This window comes from Vigna angularis, chromosome 2 (assembly GCF_016808095.1).
Source record: "Vigna angularis cultivar LongXiaoDou No.4 chromosome 2, ASM1680809v1, whole genome shotgun sequence".
Classification (NCBI taxonomy): Eukaryota; Viridiplantae; Streptophyta; class Magnoliopsida; order Fabales; family Fabaceae; genus Vigna; species Vigna angularis.
This window is the reverse complement of record NC_068971.1, coordinates 34792294-34817377: the sequence shown is the minus strand read 5'-3', so window position 1 is coordinate 34817377 and position 25084 is coordinate 34792294. Positions and strand designations below refer to the sequence as shown.

At 31.7% G+C, this 25084-nt stretch overlaps 2 protein-coding genes across 3 annotated transcripts; one reads left to right on the top strand and one right to left on the bottom strand.

Annotated features, from left to right (window-relative positions):
* Positions 1–4464: 4464 nt before the first annotated feature.
* On the bottom strand, positions 4465–10033 carry LOC108329766 (uncharacterized). The gene is made up of 10 exons (XM_017564131.2): positions 9830–10033; positions 9457–9670; positions 8855–9012; positions 8581–8726; positions 8408–8470; positions 8218–8310; positions 7128–7292; positions 6162–6253; positions 5498–5667; positions 4465–5087 (listed from the first exon to the last, which is right to left on the bottom strand). The coding sequence occupies exons 1-10, from the start codon at positions 9924–9926 to the stop codon at positions 4771–4773; spliced, it is 1515 nt and encodes a 504-aa protein (XP_017419620.1). The 5' UTR covers positions 9927–10033; the 3' UTR covers positions 4465–4770.
* Positions 10034–15759: 5726 nt separating this feature from the next.
* LOC108326809 (probable zinc metalloprotease EGY1, chloroplastic) lies at positions 15760–22836 on the top strand. 2 transcript variants are annotated; one of them, XR_001832011.2, is made up of 10 exons: positions 15760–16278; positions 16893–17354; positions 17503–17643; positions 18848–18949; positions 19187–19398; positions 20150–20200; positions 20341–20410; positions 20906–21113; positions 22087–22155; positions 22426–22476. XR_001832011.2 is itself a non-coding variant. In XM_017560375.2 (10 exons), exons 1-10 carry the CDS (start codon positions 15928–15930, stop codon positions 22736–22738), a joined length of 1668 nt encoding a protein of 555 aa, XP_017415864.1. In that variant the 5' UTR covers positions 15762–15927; the 3' UTR covers positions 22739–22836. The 2 variants fall into 2 exon arrangements, 1 of the variants encoding a protein (XP_017415864.1); XM_017560375.2 differs by lacking the exon at positions 20906–21113 and adding an exon at positions 22580–22836 and having other exon boundaries at positions 15762–16278.
* Positions 22837–25084: the final 2248 nt, after the last annotated feature.

Below are 25084 nucleotides of genomic sequence, written 5' to 3'. Positions count from 1 at the left end.
AACAAACATTTTTTAAGAGATCCTTTAATGTAATTTAATATATGGACGACTACATTCCAGTAATATTCACATGGGAAATTGAGAAATTAGCTCACTACATTGATTGTCAAAGAAATGTTAGGACAAGTAACTGTAAGATAATTTAATTTCTCAATCAATCTTCTATATTGCTCAAGATCTGAAATAGGCTCCCCTAATTTGGTAGGAGTTTGGTATTAAGATCCATGGGTGTGTCAATAGGTTTTGAATTCATCAACTTAGTTTCCTTTAGAATATTCAATGCATACTTCCTTTGAGATATAACAATATCATTGTTGGATTATGCTACTTCAATACTCAAGAAGTGTCTCAGTTTGTCAAGATCTTTAGTTTGGAAATGGTGGCAATGGTGTACTTTAACATACCAAATTGGTGAAACACACTGCTAAATTTTCAAAACTAGGTCATAGGACATTGTTTCAGGCCATATGAAGATTTGCAAAGATGACATACAAATCCAAAAGACACCCCTTGAGCAACAAATCTGGGAGGTTGCTCCATATAAATTTCTTCCTACAAATCTTTATTGAGAAAAGCATTTTTATATCGAGTTGATAAAGAGACCATTCTTGAAGAGCAATCATGCCAGAAATAAACTAACAAAAGTCATCGTTTCCACTGAAGAAATATAGGCATTCAGAAGGTGTTGTCAGAGTCGAAGGAGACAAAATAGTTGGCACTTAAAGTAAGTCACTTAGTGGTTGTTGGAAACAATGTCTCTGATTATAAACCTAAAGTAGAGGTGGGAGAGGAGAATCTGACAGTGGACTAGCCACGGTTGGAGGATCACAGACAACAGGAATATTAACTATAGTAGACGGATACACATCAGAAGAAGAAGAAGGATCCTTAAAATAAAAGAAAAATTTATTAAAGGTGACATATGTGGAAATAAAATAATGATTAAGAAAAGGAAAGAAACACTTATATCCTTTTTGTGATTGAGTAAATCCTAAAAAACACAGTTGTGTGATCTAGGAGATAACTTATCAAGAATAGGACTAAAATTATGAACAAAACATGTAAACCCAAAAACATTAATAGGTAAGGGATTAAAAGGTTCATGAGGAAATAAAATAGACTGAGAAATTTTTTTATTTAAAATCGAAGATGACATGCAGTTAATAAGATAACATGCAGTAAGAATAGCATCACCCCAAAAATGTTGAGGAACCTCATTGTGAATTTAAAGTGTATGAGTTATTTCAACAAGATATTTATTCTTGCGTCAGTCACCCCATTTTCTTAGGTGTATAAGCACATGAAATATGGTGAAGAATGTCATGAGAAGTCATAAAATGTTTAAAATAATAGAAAAGGTATTCACGACCATTATCGCTTCCTAAAGTTCAAATAGAAATCTCAAACTGAGTTTTAATTTCATTATAAAAGGGTTGTGTTTTGGGCTTAATTTATATTTTTTCTATTATAAATAGAAGACCTTATGTCTATATTCAAGACAAGAAAGATTAATCTCATAAATAGTTTTTCACTATATTCAACATAGTATCTAGAGCCTAAGGTTCTTTTGAGGAAAAAAATGTATGTTGCCTCTGCCACTACATTTATCGTTGTCGGTGACACCACCATCTATCGTTGTCGTCTACTGCTGTCATTACCAGAGTTTTAGTTTCGACCGACGATCACACAATTTGATCGTCTCAGCCATGTGACCATTATGATATCAACGACGCCTTCATTGAAGCTCCTACACACTTTCAACACCTTTTTAAGTTGTGGATCTGTTTCCTTTTTCGTCGTGCATGTGACACATCTTGTCGCTTCTTAGGCAACGATTTAGAGCGTCGATGTCGCTTTTTTACTCTTTCAGGTTCGTTGTGCGTGTTTGTACGTCTCATCTCCTCTTAAACAGTTATTCAGAGCATCGAGGTTGCTCTTTTTCCTTTTCAGGTTCCTTGATTGGAGAATCTTGGACTTTTAGGTTTTCTTTCTCCTACTCATCAATGACTTCTTCTGCTGGTGTCTCTTCTGACCTCCCTCCTATCACCATTGTGTTTGACCCATATATGTTTTTTTCCCATGGCATAAATGGTTTTTGTTAGTTTATTTATAGTTGTGGTGGCTCTTCAACAATGACATATTTATCCACTAGATGTCAAGAATGCATTCCTCAACAACAATTTGTCAGAAAATGTTAATATGGAGCAACCTTCTAGATTTGTTGCTTAAGGAGAATAGTCTTTTCAGTTGATATTTCGTCTTCTATGTCATCTTCACAAATCATTAACAATTTGGTTTCACTCGAATGTAGAAACAGATATTTTCTATAAGTCTTTATTGATTATATTAATAACAAGCTTGTTACATATGTTTTGTATACACTAGCTTGAGGGAGAATGTTAGATATATCATCTTTATCTTTTATCTTTAGTTAGTTTGTTATTGTTTCTTATTTGTATTTTGGGGTTAGTCCATATTTTTTCTATTATAAATAGAGGACCTTATGTGTATATTTAAAACAAAGGAGATTAATCTCATACATAGTTGAAATATTGAAAATAACTCAGATTAATTTGTCATTAAAAGCAACCAAGTGCATCTAGAATAATCATTAATAAGTAACAAAATACTGAAAACCTAATTAGACTTGACACGACTAAGTCCCCAAATGTTAAAATGAACTAATGCAAAAGGTGACCCAACATGTTGTGAGAAACTCAATGAAAGGAACTACGACTATATTTCTCTAATTGACATGACTCACACAACAAATTAGATAAATTATACAAACTGGGAACAAACGGCTACAATTTGACAAGACTAGGATGACCTAGCTGAGCATGAAGAAGAGATGGAAACTCCATAACTGTGTCAACATGTGTCGAAGGGCAAAGATGATAAAGGTCATGAGACTCACATTTGGTGCCAATTATTTGTCTTGAACCCTGGTTTGGTAAACAAAGAGAATTTTTGGTAAAAGAAATAACACAATAAAGAAAACGAGTTTGACTACTAATGGATAATAAGTTAAATGGGACCCCAAGAACATTATTAATGGTTAAAGGGTGAAAAAGATTAACAGTACTAATGCCATGAGATAAAACCCTAGACCCATCAATCATTGTAACCGTAGGAAAATTATCCGAAGAGGATAAAGAAGAAAATAAATATTTGTTACCATTAATATGATATGTAGCACTTGAGTCAAGAACACAAGATCCAAGAGAAGAAGGTTGAGTTAGGACAACAAAAGATAAACTTGTGTATGCAATAGAATCAATGGAACTAAAGTTTTGATGATCTTATAGCATTTGAGAAATTCATTGAAAAGAGAAAATTGGCATGTGTTATTAGAAAAAGCAGCAGAAGAAGTCGTATAATTAGAATAACCCTAAAAACCCAAGATTTTTCAATCAAGACAACAAATCACATATTCTCAAATAAGAGAAAAAATGCAACTTCAACGTAGTTAATTATTGCCTAATGATATAATCCTATCTAGAAAAGATCGAGAAAAAAATACATTTATTTTTGAATTTGATTCCTCCAATAACATAAACAAAGAAAATAAAAAAATAATGCAAAATTAAAACAGATTGAGATTTTAAAATCTAACATATCAATGAGTTAATGAAGATTTACTACAAAAATATCAATGATAAGAACTAAGATAATATACCTCAATAAATTCAAAATTTAAATATCAACTATAAAAACTTTAAGTTCAAGATACCATATTAAATATAATAAAACTAAATATAAGATTATTTTTCCATTGTGTTTAAAACATACATAAGATAATATATTTTTAATAAAAATGATAAAATATATATAACAAGCAAACATATATATAATAAATAAAAGATGTTGTTAAAAATAATATCAACCATATATATCAATATAAACAATAACAAAAAAAAGTCTACATAAAACTAAATATATCCAATAATAATTGTTTTCATCCTTTTAGTCTTAATACATACGTTCCACATTCCTTGAAAGTTATATATATGTATTTTTATGCTATTTAAATTTACATAAATTTAATGTGAAATTGCGTAATATTTACTGCGATTAGTAAATTAAATACACTCCAACTACTTCGTAACTGTTCTATTATAAATATTCAAAGTATATAATTATTAGTGTGAAATAAAATTAGTGAAAAAAATTATGAACATTATAACACGTCAATACCAGTCTATTAAAAGTTTAAAAATGTCCAAGAATTCATTTACTAATACAATTCACTAAAGCATAGATTTAATTTCTTTATAAAATAAGAATTTGCTTATGACTTTTTGATTGTGACGTTTCCTATAAATAGGAGGAGGAAAATATAAAATGCGTTTAAGTCCTTCAACACATTACACATGCCTACACTTCTTCCCGAAGACATTTGATAAAAGCAATTAAAATCCAGCTAATAAAGAAAAAGTGTAACAGGCAGTGCACACTACTACAAACTCAGAATGAAAAGCACGTTACAATGAACTAAGAATATGTATATATAAAAACAAAAAGAAAACATTATAACAAAAATAACACAAGAAAAACAATAAAATAATGGCAAAAAGAAAATAAGCAATGGCAGTAAATTTAGCAAGATTGCCCAGGCTTTGCAGTTTGAAAAATCCAGGCAAACTAATAAAACTATCTACGGTGTTGCGCTGGTCAGCAAAGGATCCTAAATTCCTACCTAGATCACTATTGTCATTGCTCCTTAACTCACTATTTCTGCTGGTTAGTACATTATAATCCATTCTCCAGTCACTTCCAATTATAAAACGGAAATCCACTTCCACTTCCTACATCCGTTGAATCCGATTCACTTCCCATTTCCTCGTCTGAGCTCTCACTTGGAAGGACTTTGATCCGGTCTGCATGTTCAACCATCCAATCAACGACTTCGGGAGAAGCAGCCCATCCTGCTAGAGCCTGCTTAGTGGATTCTCTTGTGAACTCATCCCACTCTTCCTTTGTGAACTTCTTTCTGTTCCGGGTCTTGTGAAAGGTTGAATAATAATCCTTCCCCATATGAGTCCCAGGAGATTGTGATGAAATCCCAGAAGATGGTGTTACAACGCCTGCAATAGAGAAGAAATGAATCAAACATATTCATAGCAATTTTGTTGAAACCAAAATTCATAATAAGAATTGTGCCAAAAACAAGTACACAAAAATGATAAGCAAGCAAAGTATGTTCATTCTTTTGGAATTTAGACTGAGGGCCAATTTGAAAACACAACTCAGTGCTGAAAATGAAAATAAAAAATCCAGCAGTGACTTATTTTGTGGTATTTGTTTAATTCATTCCAAAAAAGAAATCACTGAAGGTGAAAGAAAAAGGAAATTTCCAACATGACTTAAAGATCATCTTCACAAACAACTAAGTGCAAGAAATTTCCAAAATATTCGGAAGTAGAAAACAAAAATCAGAAGATTGGACAATATGTAGCAATCACACATATAAGAAGACTGCAACAAGAAACAATACCTCTCACGGGAGAGTCAGTCCGTGCCAAACTTCTAGGGCTACCCCACATTTTTCTTTTAGGGCTACTCCAATGTTTTCCTTTAGGGGTTGACTTGCTAAGGAATTCTGCACGACCTCGTCTTCCTTTCACCCATTGCAAGGAATAGTCATCATATCCTGAAGTTTCATACCTACATGAAATCGTAAGAGCATACATAGAAGTGAATAGCTTTCAACTTGTCATCAATGACAGGCAATGACAGGAAAAAAAGATGCAAGTAAAATAAGTCCAGCATATGTTAATAGATCCCACTTTCTCCTAGTTCCTTTTTTGGTTCAATAGACAGTAATGAATCTTGAATCTAAGACCTCTACAATGTTCAACCTTCTAAATCAGTGATCATTTCCAACAATATGATTAAATTTTATTAAATTCTTCAAAAAAAAATATAAAAAAATGCATGAAAACATCCAAAATGCTTATTAACAAATGGGCAGCATTGTGAAAATTCTCCAATCTAATGTTCCTCGGACAAAACTACCATGACCAATCAAAAGCAGAACATACAAAAACTATCCTTGCTTTAAAAGTGAAAGACGAATCATGCAAATATGGCCAACATGTCCAGCAGACAATATTCTACACCAATAAAAAAAATAAAGCAGCAAGAGAAGTCATACTTACCATCCATGAAGCCATTTTGTGGCAGAAAAAAGTTTGCAAACAATTCCGCAAGAGAGCAAAGCTCCAATAGCTAGAAGAGGATCAAGAGAGCTCTGAAAGAGAAATGAAAATCAGAATAAACAGGGAAATGAACATTATCCATCAGTGTATGTGCCCAACCAAAATGGTCAAATATCACTACAAGAGGGTTTTAATTATCAATAAGTTAAATTTCAACACAGATAAATATAACCATCTCATCGCAATCTGTAGTCATGGATTCAACAGAATTTAGTATGCAAATCAGGTGAAAGCAGTGGCATTGTTTCCAAAATATGCCACTATCACAAAATTTAACAATCTATATATAGTCTACACTATTTTTATTTTAAAACTTATCACTGGAGAAATTTTAAAATTAATAACTATTCTCTCTCTCTCTCTTTATATATATATATATATATATATATATATATATATATATATATATATATATATATATATTTGTGAGTGTGCGTATGTATTATGTGTAACTTATTTTCACCATTTGGTTGCCAAAATACTCATTTACTTCTAAATCAAAAGAAACAGACCATTTTGCAGTTTATATTATATATTCAATTTTTTATATTTTGTGTTTTTACTTAAAATATTTTGTAACTTTAACTGTATTCTACCTGAATGAACATATAAAATTATTCCAAAAGTCAAATATTGTATCTTTAATTGATTTGTTAAGCTTAATTTATGTTGTAAATTTAAAGTATACCAAACTATGACTCCTTTAAAAGCTATTTTCAAAGATAAATTGCAGAAATTAGAATACTTTATGCAAAACTTGTATTCTACCTGAATTAACATATAAAATTATTCCAGAAGCCAAATATTGTATCTCTTATTGATTTGTCAAGCTTAATTTATGCTATAAATTTGAAGTATACCAAAATATGACTCCTTTAAAAAAAAATTAGAATACTTGATGCAGACCTGTAAAATGAAAGTGGTTCCAATAATGCGCATTGCCCATTTCACAAACTGAGCAACCCCAGCATCCACACTACCATCTTCTTTTGAAATTACAAACCTCCTAACAATCCAGTAGCCTAAAGCAGCTCCAGCTAAGATGATGCCCAGGATTACAAAAATAGCAACCTGAAAAGCATCAAAGAAAATTAGTTAATGAGAAAATTGAAGATGTCTGATAAACAGGCAATCATTAAAAAGATGGCCAACATTTGATAATGTATGCCCAACAGACAAGCAAAGCTGGCTAGCATTCCATAAATCATTAAAAAGTATGCCGCCAAAAAGGGAAAGAGAGTGTGTGAAAAGGGATAGGTAAAGCGGAAGTGAGTAACTATAGATCAGGGACTAACCATTAGTGTTTGGTGATTGATGGTTCGCACACCAGGGTAACAAGGATATATAAAAATGATTATACAGTCCCAGAAAACTAAATTATTATACTGGAAAAGACAAAGCCATTTCCACCTCTTTAGTAGCTATTTTCTGTTGACCAAAGCTTTTTTAGCTAAGCGAAAGAGAAATAAATATGTACCAAAAGTTATTCTAATGCACAACGTATTGTAAAGATCATAATCAATGTCTGGAACAATTTAAAAGAATAATTCATTCAAAGTGAAAACAAAATGTTTCAAATGAGTTCCAAAATGTTAGCTTATCATTCCTTAGAAATATACGTGTAGGTCTCAAAGACAAAGACATTTCCACCTCTTTAGTAGCTATTTTCTGTTGACCAAAGCTTTTTTAGCTAAGCGAAAGAGAAATAAATATGTACCAAAAGTTATTCTAATGGACAAAAAAGATAGCACAACGTATTGTAAAGATCATAATCAATGTCTGGAACAATTTAAAAAAATAATTCATTCAAAGTGAAAACAAAATGTTTCAAATGAGTTCCAAAATGTTAGCTTATTCCTTAGAAATATACGTGTAGGTCTCAAAATAAATCTAACAAAAAGGATCAGAAATAAAGACTACAAAGTAGTGGTTAGTTTTCAAGATATGTTGTCTAATGCACCGATCTATATAAAGTAGAAATGGACAATATACTTACTGGATTGTACATCTCTTCACTCATTCCAAGACTCTGAAAAATAGAATTTAAGATCAAAGAGAATTGGTGCAAAAGGAATGATCCAGCTCCAACCTGAAAAAACACAGGCAATAATGTCAAGACCAATAATCTTGCCATGAAACATGAAAATCTGCAAGTGAACAATGGCCAGAAATTAAATCAAACTCACCACTGATCCATAGATGGTAAGGTAAAAGATATTTTTCCTTCCAGTCGGCATTAATTTCATGCCCTACATTATTATAATAAGATATTAGTTAAAAACATGTCAAACAATCGAGGAAAATTTGGAAGCATAAAATGGAATTCAAATATGATATGAGAGTAATTTATATTACATACCTGAAAAAGAAGGATAATAATGACAAGAAAGATCCCTATAGCCATCGAAGTGCTATAATAAAACGGAACCCAACTGCTAACAATTGGAGCCAACAACAGCAGTATCAATCCCACTGCAAGACAAACCAGGCGCCATTGCTGAAAATCTGCAACATATTTTAGAAACATACAAAATTTAGCACCAAAAGTATAACAAAAAAACACAAAGAGAAGACACAACAAAAGAACAATCCCCTTAACCCCTCCTGCCAAAGTTAAGGTGGAACAAACTAACCTTCTTCAAGAGCAACGGTAACCGAATCCAATATTTCTCCATTGATCTTCACGTCAACATATCTAGTTTCAAAAGGTGACATAACAGCATTCCAGACCCCTTTCTGTACACTCCTCCACTCATCTTTCTCACATTGACACCACCCAAGCGTATTATTCCTGAACATAGTTAGTAAATTAGAAATGGGAACCTTCTTAGATTAGCTGAAACAACAATAGCAAAAGTGTGCGTACGTGCACTTGAGCACACTTGAGCGAAGTAGATACAGCGACAACAAAAAAACCAAGGTATAATTGCATTTTCCTCCCCCATTCACGGTTTCATGAATTCCGTCTCCCCATTTTTTGTGTACTTAATCCTCCAAGTATTCTAATCAGACAATTGTGATTGACCTATAACACGACATCCCATAATTAAAGAAATATTGACACATGACACGACATTAATTTGCACTGTCACGACAAAGATATTGTGCACCAGATTAAAGTAACGGAATCAAATGAGGGACGAAATTGGCAAAATGGACGAAGTATAGGATAGAAAATGCAATCAAGCAGCCAATAAATAAACAAAAAATCCTCGATCCCAAATTTTGTTCTTACCTGTGAAAACAAACCTGAATTTTGCCATGCAACTTCTCCGGGATCGAAGCGGAGGGAGCCAAAGTAACATGGAAAGAATTAGCAAAGCTCCCAAGTTTCACTCTGGAGATGCCGGAAACTCGTACACGCTCGCATCGCAAAGCGTCTTTAGCACCTCGAGAACCCGAAAGCACGGAAGGCGAAAACTCCAAAACCGGCTTTTCAACATCCACGCCTGCAGTAATGACAACCGGTAAGAACCGGCATTTGGAAAATGAAGCTAAGAATTCATAAAACGAAGGTTTTGCAGTGGAATTTGAAAGGGGCAGAAGAAACCCTAAGAAGTATCACTATGTGTTTCTGAAAAAGGTGTTCGAGAGAGGGTGGTTCTGACCTTTGAGTGTGAGAGGGTCATTCTGGGGATTGGAGAGTGAAGAAGAGAAGAAGAAAAAGAAAAGGAGAAAAAGGAGGGAAGAGAAGAACGATCCCATAGATATGTGATTGGAGCCTCTGAAGCGAGACGCTCCACACCGCGCTCTTTGCTATTCGATTCTTGCTTCCTCTGCTGTTAGTCAGAAGACAGATTTCATAGATTTGGGTCTAGTTCATTCTGTTTATATATAATTAGTATCTTGTGAGACAAAATTGATGGTTATTTCTATAAAGTGATTTATAATTTTTATTAAATATTAAGTATTATGAATATGTGAGTTTTTATTATTAAATAGGTAGACAATTTCAGAAGTGATGAAAATAAATTTTTTAAACTAAAAATATTATTTTTTAAAAATACTGAAATCAATTGAATTAATTACTTTTATTATCACCTGTGAATAAATATATATATATATATATATATATATATATATATATATATATATATATATATATATATATATATATATATACTAACCAGAGAAATTTATTTTATCAGCGTTGCGTTGTTTTGAGGCGACAATGGTTTTCGCTTACGCGGGGAACTGAGTTTGGAAATGCGTAGAGAATACGTAACGTTAAGGTACTATACCGCTTCAAACACAGGCCTTGCTCCTTTCAAAATTTGCAAAGATGAATGTATAGATTGGAGATGGGATAAAAAGCAGAGATAATTGTTAGAGATATAAGATATCTTAAATAAATATTTTATATTTATTATTTATTTTATTTAGTTTATTATTATTTTTTATTTATATTTTAAATTTATTTACATCATATAAAATATTGAAGATTGGATAAAAAATATGCATAATAACTTAAAATAAAATGATATTGTCAGATATATTAGATATTTTAGATAAATATTTTATGTTTATTTTTTTATTTTTAGTTAGTTTAATATAATTTTTTATTTGTATTTTAGATTAATTTTATATTTTTATTATTATAAACCGAGTACTTTATATATATATATATATATATATATATATATATATATATATATATATATATATATATTTAATTTAAGAAAAATTAATCTCAGTATATAATTTTTATTATACTGAATAAATATAAAAATTTAAAATTTTTTAAACAATTAAAGAAAAAAGAAAATTCTTTTACAATGTAACCTTTTAGTAAAAACGTCAATAATAAAATTAAAATTAGGTTAAAATATTATTGATAATTATATTTCTTCGAATAGATCATTATATTTTAATTTATCTTAATTAAATCTCTATTTTTGAAAATACATAACAATAAGTATTAAACATGTGACACGTGTGAACTCACAAATTTTTCTATTTTTCTATTTTTATTTATAAAAGTCTTTTCAACTTTTATTTTTTTACTTTTACTTTTTTCAAAAAAAAATTATCACATATATCAAATCAGTCTCAGTATGAAGTGTGAATCTTAATCTGATTCTTAAATTTGTTATTTTAATTTTATTTTATTTTATTTTCTTTATTTAATTTAAATATTTTTTCTCTTTTCTTTAATGTTATAACGATATTTTTATTAAAATTAATATTTATAATTGATTTTCGATGAAAGCAAAGTTTTAGAAAATACCCATGCAAATCATAATTTATTATCCACTTATGATAATTATTTATTATAAGAGATAATAGATTAAAATGTTCTCAAGTCCTTTTAAAAATATTTTAAAATTTACCATGCAAGTTAATTTTCTCATCATCAAAATGTCTTCAGATGATGACTCTTCAGATATCCTGATCTTGACCTTGATCAACATAATCAATAAATGAAATATGATATGTTCTTTATAACGCAACTATTTTTTTTTTTCCTTTTGATTCTCTCGTACAAAGCTCCATTCATGCTACCATTGACACAACGTAATTCATGTTTAATGAATATGAAGTTCGTCATCTTATACAAATGGAGCAAATGACAACTTTTGATTGAGAAGATGTGTTAAAACACACTAGCCTTCATGAATATTCAGCCAGCTTCACCATTACCACTTTTACCCTTTTCACCATCCTTACCACCACAACCAATTCCATCTTGCGCCCTTGCACCTTCTCATGTGTTTTTGGAAAGGTGGATAGATTTATCATTTAAAAATGTGTCAAAGGAACCAAAACTCATAAAAAGAAGAGGGAGTAATTGAAGAAAATCCATGATTCCAAGTAGAAAAACAAGACATTACAAATGGAAATAGGAAATGGATCGAGACCATAAAAGGATTAATAATACCCACTTTTGAAGAAATTTTCAATGGGTGCAAGGAGAATTCACCACTTAAAGAAACTTTTTAATATAATACCATTATAAGTTTCACACACTCAAAGTATTATTATAAAGAAAATTTGCATTCAATATTCAAGTGTAAATTGTACAAGGGAGGAACTTCTATTATAGGAAGTACCAAGATACTCTTTATTGTTAAGACAAGATCATCTAGAAACTAGACCGTCTAGTAACTCAGGTTTTGAAGTTTAACAAAAAGCATTAAACGAAAATATTGCTTTGAATGAAATATCGTTTTAGAGAAAATCGTCTAAGTGAAAAATATTTTGGAACATCTTTTATTGATGAAAACAAACTTGCAATAACATTTTCTAGATAGACAAAGTTTCATAAACAACGTCTAATGAAAGGAAATGTCTTTATTGAAGAATCATTTATTAGACGATGTGTGTTACAAATAGTGTTTCACAAACAATGTCTAAACGTCTAAATAGACATCATTTTACAAGGAAGTGTCTTACAAACAAAAATGTTTATCTCAATGCTAACATTGAAGCTTAAAATATGTTTTATCCAAACAGTGTTATTCAAGCAAGTGTTTTATGAAATGTATAGTCTAACAAAGGTCCACTAAACGTTGTGTATCTCATAGAGTTTTTTAAAACACATCTAATGTTTTACACCTTTTGATGATTATATGTTTAATGTTTTACTAAATGATGCATTTATTAATGAGTTGACAAATGATAAAATATTTTGAACACGCAATACAACTTAACGTTTATAATATTTAATGCATGTATGATAAAGTGTTTTGATTATTGTATACCTTATTCTTGATATTTGTGCAGATAACAAAAAGTACAAAGACTTGATCAGAAACATTGCACATAAGATAAAAGACATTCAGATATATGAAGAACATTATGGGAACATCGTACAGGCTACGTTTTGATACACTGGTACAAAAAAGAACTTCAAAGTCTCGCGTTCAACATAAGAATACGAAAAGCCAACTTTAAAAATAACTGGTAGTATTTTTGTAAATAAATGTTCAATTTAAACGTTAGAATTTATACATTTCTAACGTCATATGCTCATTAGACATTGAAATTCTCAATTTTCGACATCATATTGGGTAAATTTCATGAAAATGTTTGGTATGAAGATGACAATGATATCGAATGCCCTAATTTCAGACGTCAAAGAGCTATAACACATCAAAATATCACTTTTCAAACGTTATATGTTAGTGAATTCATTAAAAATTTGGACATGAGGGTGCAAATTTATTCACTTTATCTTTGTGCGAAACCTTCTTTTATGCTCAAACTGTTTTCAAAAGAAGCTTTCAGCGACCAACACATGTAATATTTATTTTACTTTACACAAATTCACATTGATTAACTACTTTAGGTATATGTTCTTTCGTTTTGACCGATTAGTTTTGTGCATAGGTATTCTTTGGAGCATAGACACATTCTTCTTTCTTCCTCATAGGCAATACTATTCTAGAGGCGAATCCACCTTCAAGAAGGTTAGTTTCATTTTTGTTTTCGTACTTTATGGGCTATAAATCGGTTGAACTTGTTGGTATTTTTGAACTTGTTTGTTGTTCATACATCGTATACATCCAAACTTAGGGTAAAACTTAGAGTATATTAAAAAAAACTCCAAATGACCAGAAAATTTGTTCAAAGCACCAAAAAATCATGAGAAGCCCCTACAAAAAAAATATATCAAAATTCAAATTCTAAGTATGTAAAATATTTTTGCAAAGTTTGAAAAAAAACAAAATAAATTGACGAAAAATAGAAAACAGTCTTTTTTTGAAAATCTAGGAGGAACAACCGGTTATGCTCATTACACTTGAAAATTTTTTTCTACCCCAAATCGTTATATAATAATGTCAAATCTGTTAACTAGAGCAAAAATTATGATTGTTTAAAAATCCATAACAATTGGCAATCTAAATAATTTTTAAACTTCAGAAGTAAGGACTCTTACTTTATTTTTCTTAAACAGGGGTTTCAAGGAGTGGTAAATTTTTTTAACCAAAAATAATAACTATAGCTATCAAATTCAAAAATCATAAATAAATAGTTAATATATACTACCAATTCCTTATGATACTTTAGTTTATAGTTCATAAAAATTTGAAAATAAGTTCTAGAAATATGAAATGCCAAAATTGGGCTACTTTTGCTGATTTTTTACTTTTCAATTTTGGTAAAACTATAAAAATGGACCATTATTTATTAAAAACCACAAAAGAGGAGGGACGTCAAAAAATGACTATTTTTTATGTCAATTAATGTTTTTTTTGCTTCCAACATCAATCAATGTCTTCCACTATAATGTTAGTGTTCTTTGTAGATGTTAAAGGTCGAAAATAACAAACATCCAAACCCTTTTGTTGTACTAGTGATAAAGGCTATGACAAAATGCTTTACCTCTACAAAGTAGATCCAAGTCTGAATTCTCACCTAAAATGGTATCAACTTTACATGAAGTCAACATTTCTGTCTAACCGTCATTTATTAAGAAAAACTATAAATAGACGAAAGTTTGAAAAAAAGACAAAAAAAAAATAAAAAAGACAACTTTTGAAAGTTCATACAAGCTTGTTGTTACTCTGTTCATTTAATGTCTGAAGCTATATTCTCTAAGAGAAAAAACCTTATCAAAATCTCATATTTCATTGTATTATTTTTATCTTTCCTTTAAGAGTTATTAGACAATTAACTAACTTGGTAAAACTATTAGAATTAACTAGCTCACTACTAACATCGTGTATAAGGGGGTTGGGGTTTCGAGTTCTTACTGAGACATTGGAAACGAGAGTTTTTATCAAACTGATTGGATCGTGTAGAGACAATGCTACTGATCGAGGGAAGATGCTTACCAAGTTCGAGACTAAAAATAATAGAGTGAAAGAACTCAATTTTCACTGCAAGAGATCCTGAATCCTTGTGAGTCTTTACAGTGGCGTGATCCAACTATGAGATTACTAAATGAAGACTCCCTTATTCACAAATTTAATAAGCATGATTGTTTGGTCATGAAGAAGAAACTTCAATGGCCATGGAAGGAAAAAAGAGTCTCACATAAGAGGAAGAAGATAAAGAATTCAAATAAAGGAAGAAGTCTATGGCAATAACGTGTAAGTATTACAAAAACCACATTAGAACACCATTTGACACATATTAGAAAATTTAACACATTAAGAGAGACTATATCTAATTATTTCTAAAATTAGAAAACCATACAAAAATAAAGTTTGGAACAAAGGACAAATTATAATTGAAAGAAAAAATATACTTAACTATACGTATGAATTTTGCAATACATGTGACACGACACAAACAATTTTCATACGTCTTCGGCACTAGTAAAAGATCGAAAACATAGGCTTAATGTTGAAGAGCTCAACCACGTTTGGTGGCCGGACTTTCGATTTCAAAACTTGATTAAGCAACATCATATTGTAGTACAATATCTTTGTACTTAAGTAGAAGCAATTGGTAAGGGAAAGCTAGAGTTGGTTTATGGATGGGTGTGATAAAAGAAGAAAGAAAAAGGAAGATATTTTCATTACGCAAAAAAAAACACAAGTGAAAATATATTTTCTCAATTTTTATGTTAAAGATATTTATATTAATATTATTTTTATTCAAAGGCTGCAGCATCCCGCAACCACATCCAAATCAAAATCCTTGAACAACACTACAGTGTTCATCGGAAGCCTCGCTCACTCATGCGTCTCATACTTTCCATGCCATTCTGAAACGCTTCTTTCTTCAAACGACCCTCGTTTCGTTGTTCCGTTCCAAAATGGGGACTCTAACGAGTTGCAGTTTCATGCCTCTGAACTCGGAGTTCCGCTCCAACCCGGTTCGCCGTGCCTTCAGGGAGAGGATTCAGTGCCACAAACTCACGCGCCTGAGGGGCACCTCTTGCTTCTTCTCACGCGCGCGAATACCCAAATGGGGCAAGTTGAAGCACGCCAATTCGGGCATCCGTATGTGTTTTGGTACTAATGACAGCGACAGTGACAAGGACAACGTTGGTGCTGTAGAAGAGAGTGGTGGCGATGAATCCAAATCCAACGTTACAACGACGATGCCTGAAGAAGAGAGAGGATTCAGTTCAGAGAAATCAACGCCTCCTTCTACTTCTCATAGGGTGCGCCTTCATTTGCAAATAATTTGATTTATGAATTCGTTGCGAAGATTAGTTGAAGTTAGCTGTTAAGATGTTGTGTTTAGGTAGCTTCAATTTAAGTTATTTAGTTTAGTGTCGAATCGTGTTGTGTAACACCTAAAGTTTGTTTAACGATTGATATTTGCTAATATATATGTGGATAAAACCCAGATAAATTTGTAATAAGAAGTAGGCACTTTAGTTCTCAAATTAGACTTAACATTAGTCCTTCATTGAAGACCTCAGTGGAGTTGTTGGAGGACTAAACTTAGAGATGTAGTTCCTTAGGTGTTTGTGGTTTTCTTCTCCAATCTAAATTGGAATTTTACTTCTGTAATCCATTTAAAAAAGGTTTGTGTTAAAGGTTAACATGGAGTTTTACTTTTGTAATTCATGTAGTAAAGGCTTGTGTTAAAGGTTAACCTAGATTATTGAGGTAAAACTTCAATTCTGATTGGAGAACATATATCCTGTTGATGGAGAAATTTTAGTGCTAATTTTTTTTTTTTCAGTAACATATATTCTGTTGCATTAAGTGCACGTGAATTATCTGTTGTGATTGCTAATTCTCTTGTTTGCATCATTTACTTGTTTAGTCATCTTTGTCGTCGCTTGGACCAGCATACAACACTTTTCAAGTTGATTCTTTCAAACTTATTGAGCTCCTTGGGCCTGAGAAGGTTGATCCTGCTGATGTAAAGCTGATTAAGGATAAGCTTTTTGGGTATTCAACTTTTTGGGTGACGAAAGAGGAACCTTTCGGAGAATTGGGAGAAGGCATTCTTTTCCTTGGGAATTTAAGGGGGAATAGAGAAGATGTTTTTGCCAAACTCCAGAATCAGCTAGTTGAGGTCACAGGTGAAAAATACAACCTTTTTATGGTGGAGGAACCCAATTCAGAGAGTCCTGATCCACGTGGTGGGCCCCGTGTTAGCTTTGGTTTGTTGAGGAAGGAGGTTTCTGATCCAGGGCCGACAACGCTTTGGCAATATGTCATTGCATTGTTGTTGTTTCTCCTAACTATTGGTTCCTCAGTGGAGCTAGGTATTGCATCTCAGGTAGGCTAGTTATTGATAATATTTGAACATCAGGTGATGATTGGTAAATCTTTGTGAACACCATGTTTCAATAGCCTTTCTCTCGAGATGTCATTAGTTTCATTGATGTCTTCACGATACTATGTTGATGCCATGCTTTTTGGACCAGATCAACAGACTTCCCCCAGAAGTTGTGAAATATTTTACAGATCCAGATGTGGTTGAAGCTCCAGATATGGAACTGCTATTTCCATTTGTTGACTCAGCTTTACCTTTAGCATATGGTGTCTTGGGGGTTCTTCTCTTTCATGTAAGCATTTAATATTTTTGTTTTGGTCTTTTTTAATACAATTTCAAGAAAATTGAAATCTCTTCAGTTATCTTTTTTAATACAATTGGTATGAGTTTTATTCAGATTATGGTCTGGGATTGGTCTTTTTGCTTTTATCAGACCTAGTTTCTATTATAGAAATGTGGGATCTGAATGACCTAAATAACCTTAGTACTTTTTAGACTACTGTCTTCAACAAGTAAACTTTATTTTGATGCACGTGACCAAGGTGCTGTGATGAAGATGGTGCCTATAATAATGAATTATAAAGAAATCATATTGTTAGGTTCCTTTATTCAGGAAACCTAAACAATAGCCTCTCTTCCCACTCACACACTCAACATATACTTTATGTATAAGTATTTTATTCAATCTGTAGTGTGAAGAAAGAAGAAAATACAAGTAAATGTTCCCCAAGGAAGCCTCCCTTCCTCCACTGGCCAAGAGGTCCAGTCTAAACCCTAAACAAATTATCTGATCCCCTCCTCAGCCAATTCAGCTTTTATTTATACTCTCTCTCTCTCCCCCCAACAAACTAACAAACTTTCCCGCTATTAATATTAACTCTCTACCTTTCGGTATTAGCACTTTATACCGTTCAGTCTTTCACTCCCTCCTCCCTTGCAGCCACCTTTCGGTATTAATGTATATACCATTCGGCCCTTACTTTCCTCCTCTCTTGCAGCCACCGTTCGGTATTAATATATATACCGTTCGACCTTTACTTTCCTCCTCTTATATACTTTTAGCTTCCTAACACATCCTATAGTTCTTAGTATCTCCTTTTCTCCTCCTTTACCTAACTCTATAATTTCCACAATACTGTTTTGCAATCTGTCATAAAAATCTATCAACTAATCTAGTATTGTTGCCAATATATTGATTTGCTCACTATTGGCAATGTATGACAGCAGTCAGATGTTTGAGTTAGTTTGCAGATTCAGATAATCCACTTTATTACATATAGTTTTTATTGCCAAATATTGTATAAATAGGAATACCTGCCATGTGCGCTGTGTTGAAGGTCACTTTCTATCGTATTTATTTCTTATGTCCAATGGCCCAACCCTTACTTCCTATCTTCTTTGTTTAATTTTGTTTCTACATATTGTTACTAAATTGCTTAAATTACCCTTATTGCTTTTTGGTTCTCTGTATTCCTGATAGATATGGGTATGTGCAGGAGGTTGGGCACTTTCTAGCAGCATTTCCTAAACAAGTAAAATTAAGCATTCCTTTTTTCATTCCAAATATCACACTTGGCAGCTTTGGTGCTATTACTCAGGTGAGACCATCTAATTTTTCTTCCAACTCACTTTTGCATTGAATTTAGGACCATTGGCTAAACTTTTATAATACCAAGCATCTATTGACCATCCAAATAGTCATCTGTATCATCTTTTAACTCTCTAACTATTCTATTGCAACTTTATGACATGATATAACATTTTAGTTAGACCGAAGTTCATAGTTTTAATATGCACTTAAATGCTGATCCATGGTTGTTTACACTCCATTGTAGTTTAAATCCATCCTTCCTGATAGAAGTACAAAAGTAGACATATCACTTGCGGGTCCCTTTGCTGGTGCTGTATTGTCGTTTTCAATGTTTGCTGTTGGCCTTCTTCTCTCATCAAACCCAGATACAACAGGAGATTTAGTGCAAGTTCCTAGCTTGTTGTTTCAAGGTTCCTTGCTTCTTGGATTGATCAGTAGAGCAACGCTTGGTTATGCGTATGTCCCCTTCCTTCCATGATTTTTAATGGATTAAGAATATAATTAGCTAAACATAGGTCCAATGCTTGTGATTTTTTGTCATTAATTTAGTTAATATACACTATTTGGATGGATAAAACAGATAGTTACATGCAGGGCATTTTCCAAATTAAGTTGTTTCTAAGTGTATGGCTTGATTGCAACCTATGGTTTTAAGTAGTGTTTGGCCGGTTTTTTTAGAGCTTAAAAGCTGTTTAATACTACCGACCGAATTTTTTTAATAATTAAATATTTTTAAATAATAAAATGAAATTTTATAATAGTGAAATACTCTATCCAAATAATAAAATTGAAATTCAATAAATTTGAATTGTTTTATCTAAACAAAGCATTTAAAAATGGATTGAAAGCAATTTAAATTTAATATATTTTAATTTCCTATTAAAACACAAGGTTAAGTTCAAATTTGTTCGGTATGTCTTCTTGGATCTTGAGTTTTAACCAAAAAGGCCCAATGAGATTAAAAGTCAAAATCTTCCAAAACTAGCTTTTTAGAGAGCTCTTTTTCTTTTCAAACTTTTCTATATTAAAAGAAGCTACTTTTTCTTAAAAATTGGCCCAACTTTTCCTTTTAAAGAGAGAATCCAACATAACTTGGGCCAAGCATTATCTTAGTATCTAGATTGGTATTGACGCTTATGTAGGTAATTTTTTTTATTTTGGCCTCAGTTAACGTGATACATTGCTATTTGTTAACGTCAACGTGCAGAGCGATGCATGCTGCAACAGTTCCGATTCATCCTCTTGTTATTGCTGGCTGGTATTCAACTTTTCCTCCTGTAATCTAATTTACTTTCATTGATAAATGAAATTTATTTGAGAAATTTGTGCTTCCAGACATACTCTTAATCATTAATTTTCCGTAACACACTTGCTTATTTATTTATTACGATTTTTCAGGTGTGGCTTAACCATACAAGCTTTTAACATGCTTCCAGTGGGGTGCCTTGATGGTGGAAGAGCAATACAGGTATCTTGTTCACCTTTCAAGCTTTAGCTGGTGAAAAATACCTTGCTCATTCTGTAATTTTTAAAAGTAATTTGGGACAATATTTGAGTAAGGGAAGATGCTGTGTGATTATTTTCAGTTTTGAACTAAAATGAAGAATATTCTCCACAGCATCAATTCCAATTAAGATAATAGGTAAAGCAACACAAATCCAATGGTCATGTAGGGCCTTAAGCTTCAATTGAGGGTACTGCTTTGAGAGCATTTTAAAATTTTGTAGTAGATGCCATGCTTAATGCTCATTGAATCGTCCTTTCTTGTTAGCAATTAATAGAAATATGATCAAACACACTATCACATAATTATTTAGCTAAGAACCTTGTTTGCTAGATTTGTTTGTTTTAAATTGGGACTAGGGACATTTTGCCGTGAGTTATAATTTGTTTTATATCATTACAGATCCTAATTCTAATATTAATTATCAATTTGTATACTTTCTGACTGTTATCAATGCAGTCAATGGGTTAAGAGACTCAACTTAGTTTGCTAAGTTGGGTGGATGGAATTAAGGAGAAGAAGCTCGTTGAATAACTTGTCTGGGAAGTGAAATCTGGAGTCAGAAAATAAGAGGATGGACCATTTTTTCTGACACTGGCAGGAAAAACCAAAGTTAGGCTTCAACATATTCTCGGTGCCTCTTGATGTCATGGCCTTTTAGGAACAGGTTGGAATGCAGTGAATATTTTAGTTATATACATCATGATAACCACAACTTTTGTTGGCCATTTTGGTACTGAGGGTTAGGGTGAGCTAATTTTTTTGTAAGTAACCGACAGTGGGGAATTTGTCGGAAATAAGGAATTTTTCTAGGGCAAAATGCTGAGAATTAAAAGGGATGACACTGTTATGACATGACTTTCCCCATTTTTTTGGAAATGAGTAAAGTGGGGAGATACCTGTAACAGGAGTGATTTGAAGTGAGGAACTAGAATGACATAATAATTAGTCAAATACTTTTTGCTAGGATCCACGGACCCTTTTATAACATTATTATCGTACTTTGGTGTAGGGTAAAGTCTTTGGAAAATTGAACTCTATGTTAGATTCATGGCTCCTTGGTTATTAGTGATGATTGATGACGGTTTACCTTCTCTGTTCCCAGGGGTAGCATAAATTCAAAATTCATATTTGTATGTATTTTTAATGACCTATGATAGTTCTCTGATGTTAAAAAGGTGATAATGTATTAACCTTGGGTATAAACTTTAAAACCCATGACATGGACATGTATAACTTTTATTGATGATATGATATGAATTTGTACTTGTTGGTTTGCCTCATATGTGTCCTCCCAGGGGTCACGTAACTTCAAAATTCAAACCAGCTTTAGTTTATATTTCAAATATATTGATTACTTATGATAGTGATCTGATGTTAAAATTTGATATATTATATTGAGGATAGGGACAAAATTTACAACCTAGAACATGGAAATATATATATATTTATTGGAAGATGTGAATTCACACATGAGTATCCTCTCATTCATATGATTAGGTATCTTAATATTTCTTGCACATGAAAAACATTTTATTTTCTAGTTTTTCTGAACCATCTAATGTGATGGGGTGAGCATTATAATTTAGGTTCTTAGTATCGTAAGAAGCATATGCTAATTCTGCTGCATGTTTTTGCAGGGTGCCTTTGGAAAAAATGCGCTAGTTGGCTTTGGTTTAACCACTTATACATTGCTTGGACTAGGAGTGGTGAGTCTGATCTTTCTTTTAGACTAAACAAATCAAACGTATGACTGTTCAATAAAATTGTTAAAAGTTCAACAATTACATGATTGCACACGTAGTTACCAGCCTTTTCCGCATTTTCTAGTTTACTTACTCCCCAAAAGGAAACAGGACAAATGTGCTCTAAAAACAGTCGGTGTCCTTAGTTCCTCATTTTTCTTGATTTATTATAGGAATTTTTTTCCATTATTAAAAGTTAAATTGCACTTTTGTTTTCTTTTACTCCTTTAACAGCTTGGTGGACCTCTTTCACTTCCTTGGGGGCTTTATGTTTTGTTATGTCAGGTATGCAAATACTTGTCTTGAATATGAAAGGGAATGATGAAACTGTAGTTAATTGTTTTTTGCAATTATATCTGATTTTTACTTATTTGTAATTTTTTTTCAGAGGGCACCGGAGAAACCATGCTTGAATGATGTGACAGAAGCTGGAACATGGAGAAAGGCACTTGTAGCAGTTGCTATTTTTCTTGTTGTCTTGACTCTTGTTCCTGTTGGAGATGAGCTTGCAGAAGAACTCGGTATAGGTCTTGTAACTGCATTTTGATGCTTAGGCTACACTAAGGCCATTTTTAATTAAAAGAGTAGTGAAAATATATAGGTAATATATATTTACCAAAGCCAAGTTCAATTCAGTTCTAGTTTATATACGACCCCTAAGAAAACCTTCACTTTGTTGGGCAAAAATTATCGACTAAAAACAAAAAAAAAATCTTGATAGAAAAATGTGAAAATCCATTTTTATTAACCTTTTCTTCGAAAAGAAGATTGAAAATTATCATGAGCTTGTTGGGGGAAACTGTATTTTGCACAAGGTCGTTTTATATTGCAAGAGGGGCAAAATAAATGCTTAATATTTTCTTGAAATCTAAGTTTCCATCTGAGACTACTTTCCCATGCTTAACATTGTAAACCATCTACCTCAAGCAGCCTTCCTCAAAAGCTTATCAAACTTTAGTATTTTACATGACCATATGTTGGCTTAGTATGGTAGGTGACATGCATGAAATAATTAATATATTGGCTTAGTGTTGAAAAAAAGAAAAAAAAGACTAGGTTGCATTGTACAAAAACGTTCCCAAACTTTATGCAGCCTTATATTCTTTATAAAGAATATTGTTCGTTTTCATTTAGCAAAGTAGAAGTGTTCGATTTCATTTAGCAAAGTAGAAGAGAGTGGATAAAAGATTTATATGTTGACAGTGTTCATTTAGCAAACTAGAAGCAAAAAGATAATATTTTCCTCTACCGAGGATTTATGTGACATGTTGATCAATATTTATATAATCAATTTATCTTAGCCAATGGTAGATATTTGGAAAAGAATATTTATTAAGTTATAAATATTTGTTGGAAGAATATTGGTTGAAAGAATAATTGGTTAAATCAAGAATGATTTATAGAAAGAATATTTGGTTAAATTAAAAGTGATTTGTTGAAAAAAATGTCCAGTTAAATTATAAATGGTTTGTAAAAGGTATATTTGATTAGATTAAGTGACTTGTTAAAAGAATATTTTGATTAGATTAGAAGTGACTTTGTTAAAAGAATATTTGAATGCTAGTTGATTGAGAAAAAAGAATTTGGTTTTTGTCCATGTGCTAAATTCACTGGTACCATTGATCTTGGAGGTGCTGTTCTCCATTCCTTTTTTTCCTTTTTGAATAAGAAAACTCCTACCCCCTCCTATGTCTCCAAAATCCCCTACTGCCTTTACTATAGCTATATTCTTCCCTTCAATAGTGATAAATTTGTTCATGATCTCCGAGAGATTGTTAGTTTTGTACAACCTCAGTTCTGGTCTGATATCTTCCCATAAGCCATTGGAAAAAATCCTCATGAAATACTGCTCATCCAACCCCGTAATGATATAAAGCTGAAGTGAGCATAATTTATTAAGTGAATGTGCATATATGGTATAAAGCTGAGATGTATAACTAATACGTACGAAAACATGGAAGATTTATCTATGACAAGGATATTACGTACAGTGCTTTTGAGGATAGAGAAAGTAGTTATGAGTAAAATGATATGGTTAAATTAGTTGTTAAAAATGCAATTTCTATATGTGTATTTGTGGGTATATCACATGTGAGATATGTAATATATATATAGTTTTCCTCTTTACACGTTCTTTCAATGTAACGAGTTGATTGGAAAAGTGGGAAAGGTGTGTGGCTCAATAAAAGGTAGGGAGATTTTGATTCTAAGAATTTTTTTGAGAAAGTAACGGGAAGTGAAACTTAAGAAGGATTTCGTCTCAAGAGAAAGAGAAAGAGAAAGGAGGAGTGAACTCTCTTTATAAGACTTTTGATGAGCAAGAGAAATTTTAGCTTCGAAGGAGCGAATGAATGATAAATTTTGTATGTTGGTATAAATGATGAACTTTGATAGTAAGTCTTTCGAAATAACAGTGAAAAGTGAACTTTGTCCGTAAAACTCTAGGAGTAGTGAATAGTTCTAGCTCTAATGGTGAGTGAATGATTAGTTTGTTACGTGGGTGGCAGCTGGAAACCTGATATTTGTTTATTATTAAAGAACAAAAGGTTAAAATTTTTATAGTTTTGTGAGAGTTTTTAGTCTTAAGTTTTTTTCCCTTTGAATAAAGTTTGTTTGTAAAATAATATACAATTTGTTTATTGAGATTTTTAATAAAATAAGAATAAAGTTTATTATAGATTTTGTAATTTGTATTAGTTATAGATTGTAGTAGTAAACAAAAAATTTGGGGTATTACACTTACACCAATTTTTTTAAAACATATACTTTAATCTTGATATGCATTCGTAAAAAAATATTTAAAAGTTAGTTAATTTTGAAAATATATAAATAGTTAGTTTTTTAATGTGTGTGTTTAGACACAATTTAATCATCATTAAAAGTTTATTTTTAA

Coding starts and splice junctions, on each gene's coding strand:
- LOC108329766 (XM_017564131.2), bottom strand. CDS start 9,926: ATGGGATCGTTCTTCTCTTCCCTCCTTTTTCTCCTTTTCTTTTTCTTC. Junction 9,013..9,456: donor ATTCAGGTTTGTTTTCACAG/GTAAGAACAAAA, acceptor AACTATGTTCAG/GAATAATACGCTTGGGTGGT. Junction 5,668..6,161: donor ACAAAATGGCTTCATGGATG/GTAAGTATGACT, acceptor GATTTCATGTAG/GTATGAAACTTCAGGATATG.
- LOC108326809 (XM_017560375.2), top strand. CDS start 15,928: ATGGGGACTCTAACGAGTTGCAGTTTCATGCCTCTGAACTCGGAGTTC. Junction 18,950..19,186: donor GCTTTGGTGCTATTACTCAG/GTGAGACCATCT, acceptor ACTCCATTGTAG/TTTAAATCCATCCTTCCTGA. Junction 22,156..22,425: donor CATTGCTTGGACTAGGAGTG/GTGAGTCTGATC, acceptor CTCCTTTAACAG/CTTGGTGGACCTCTTTCACT.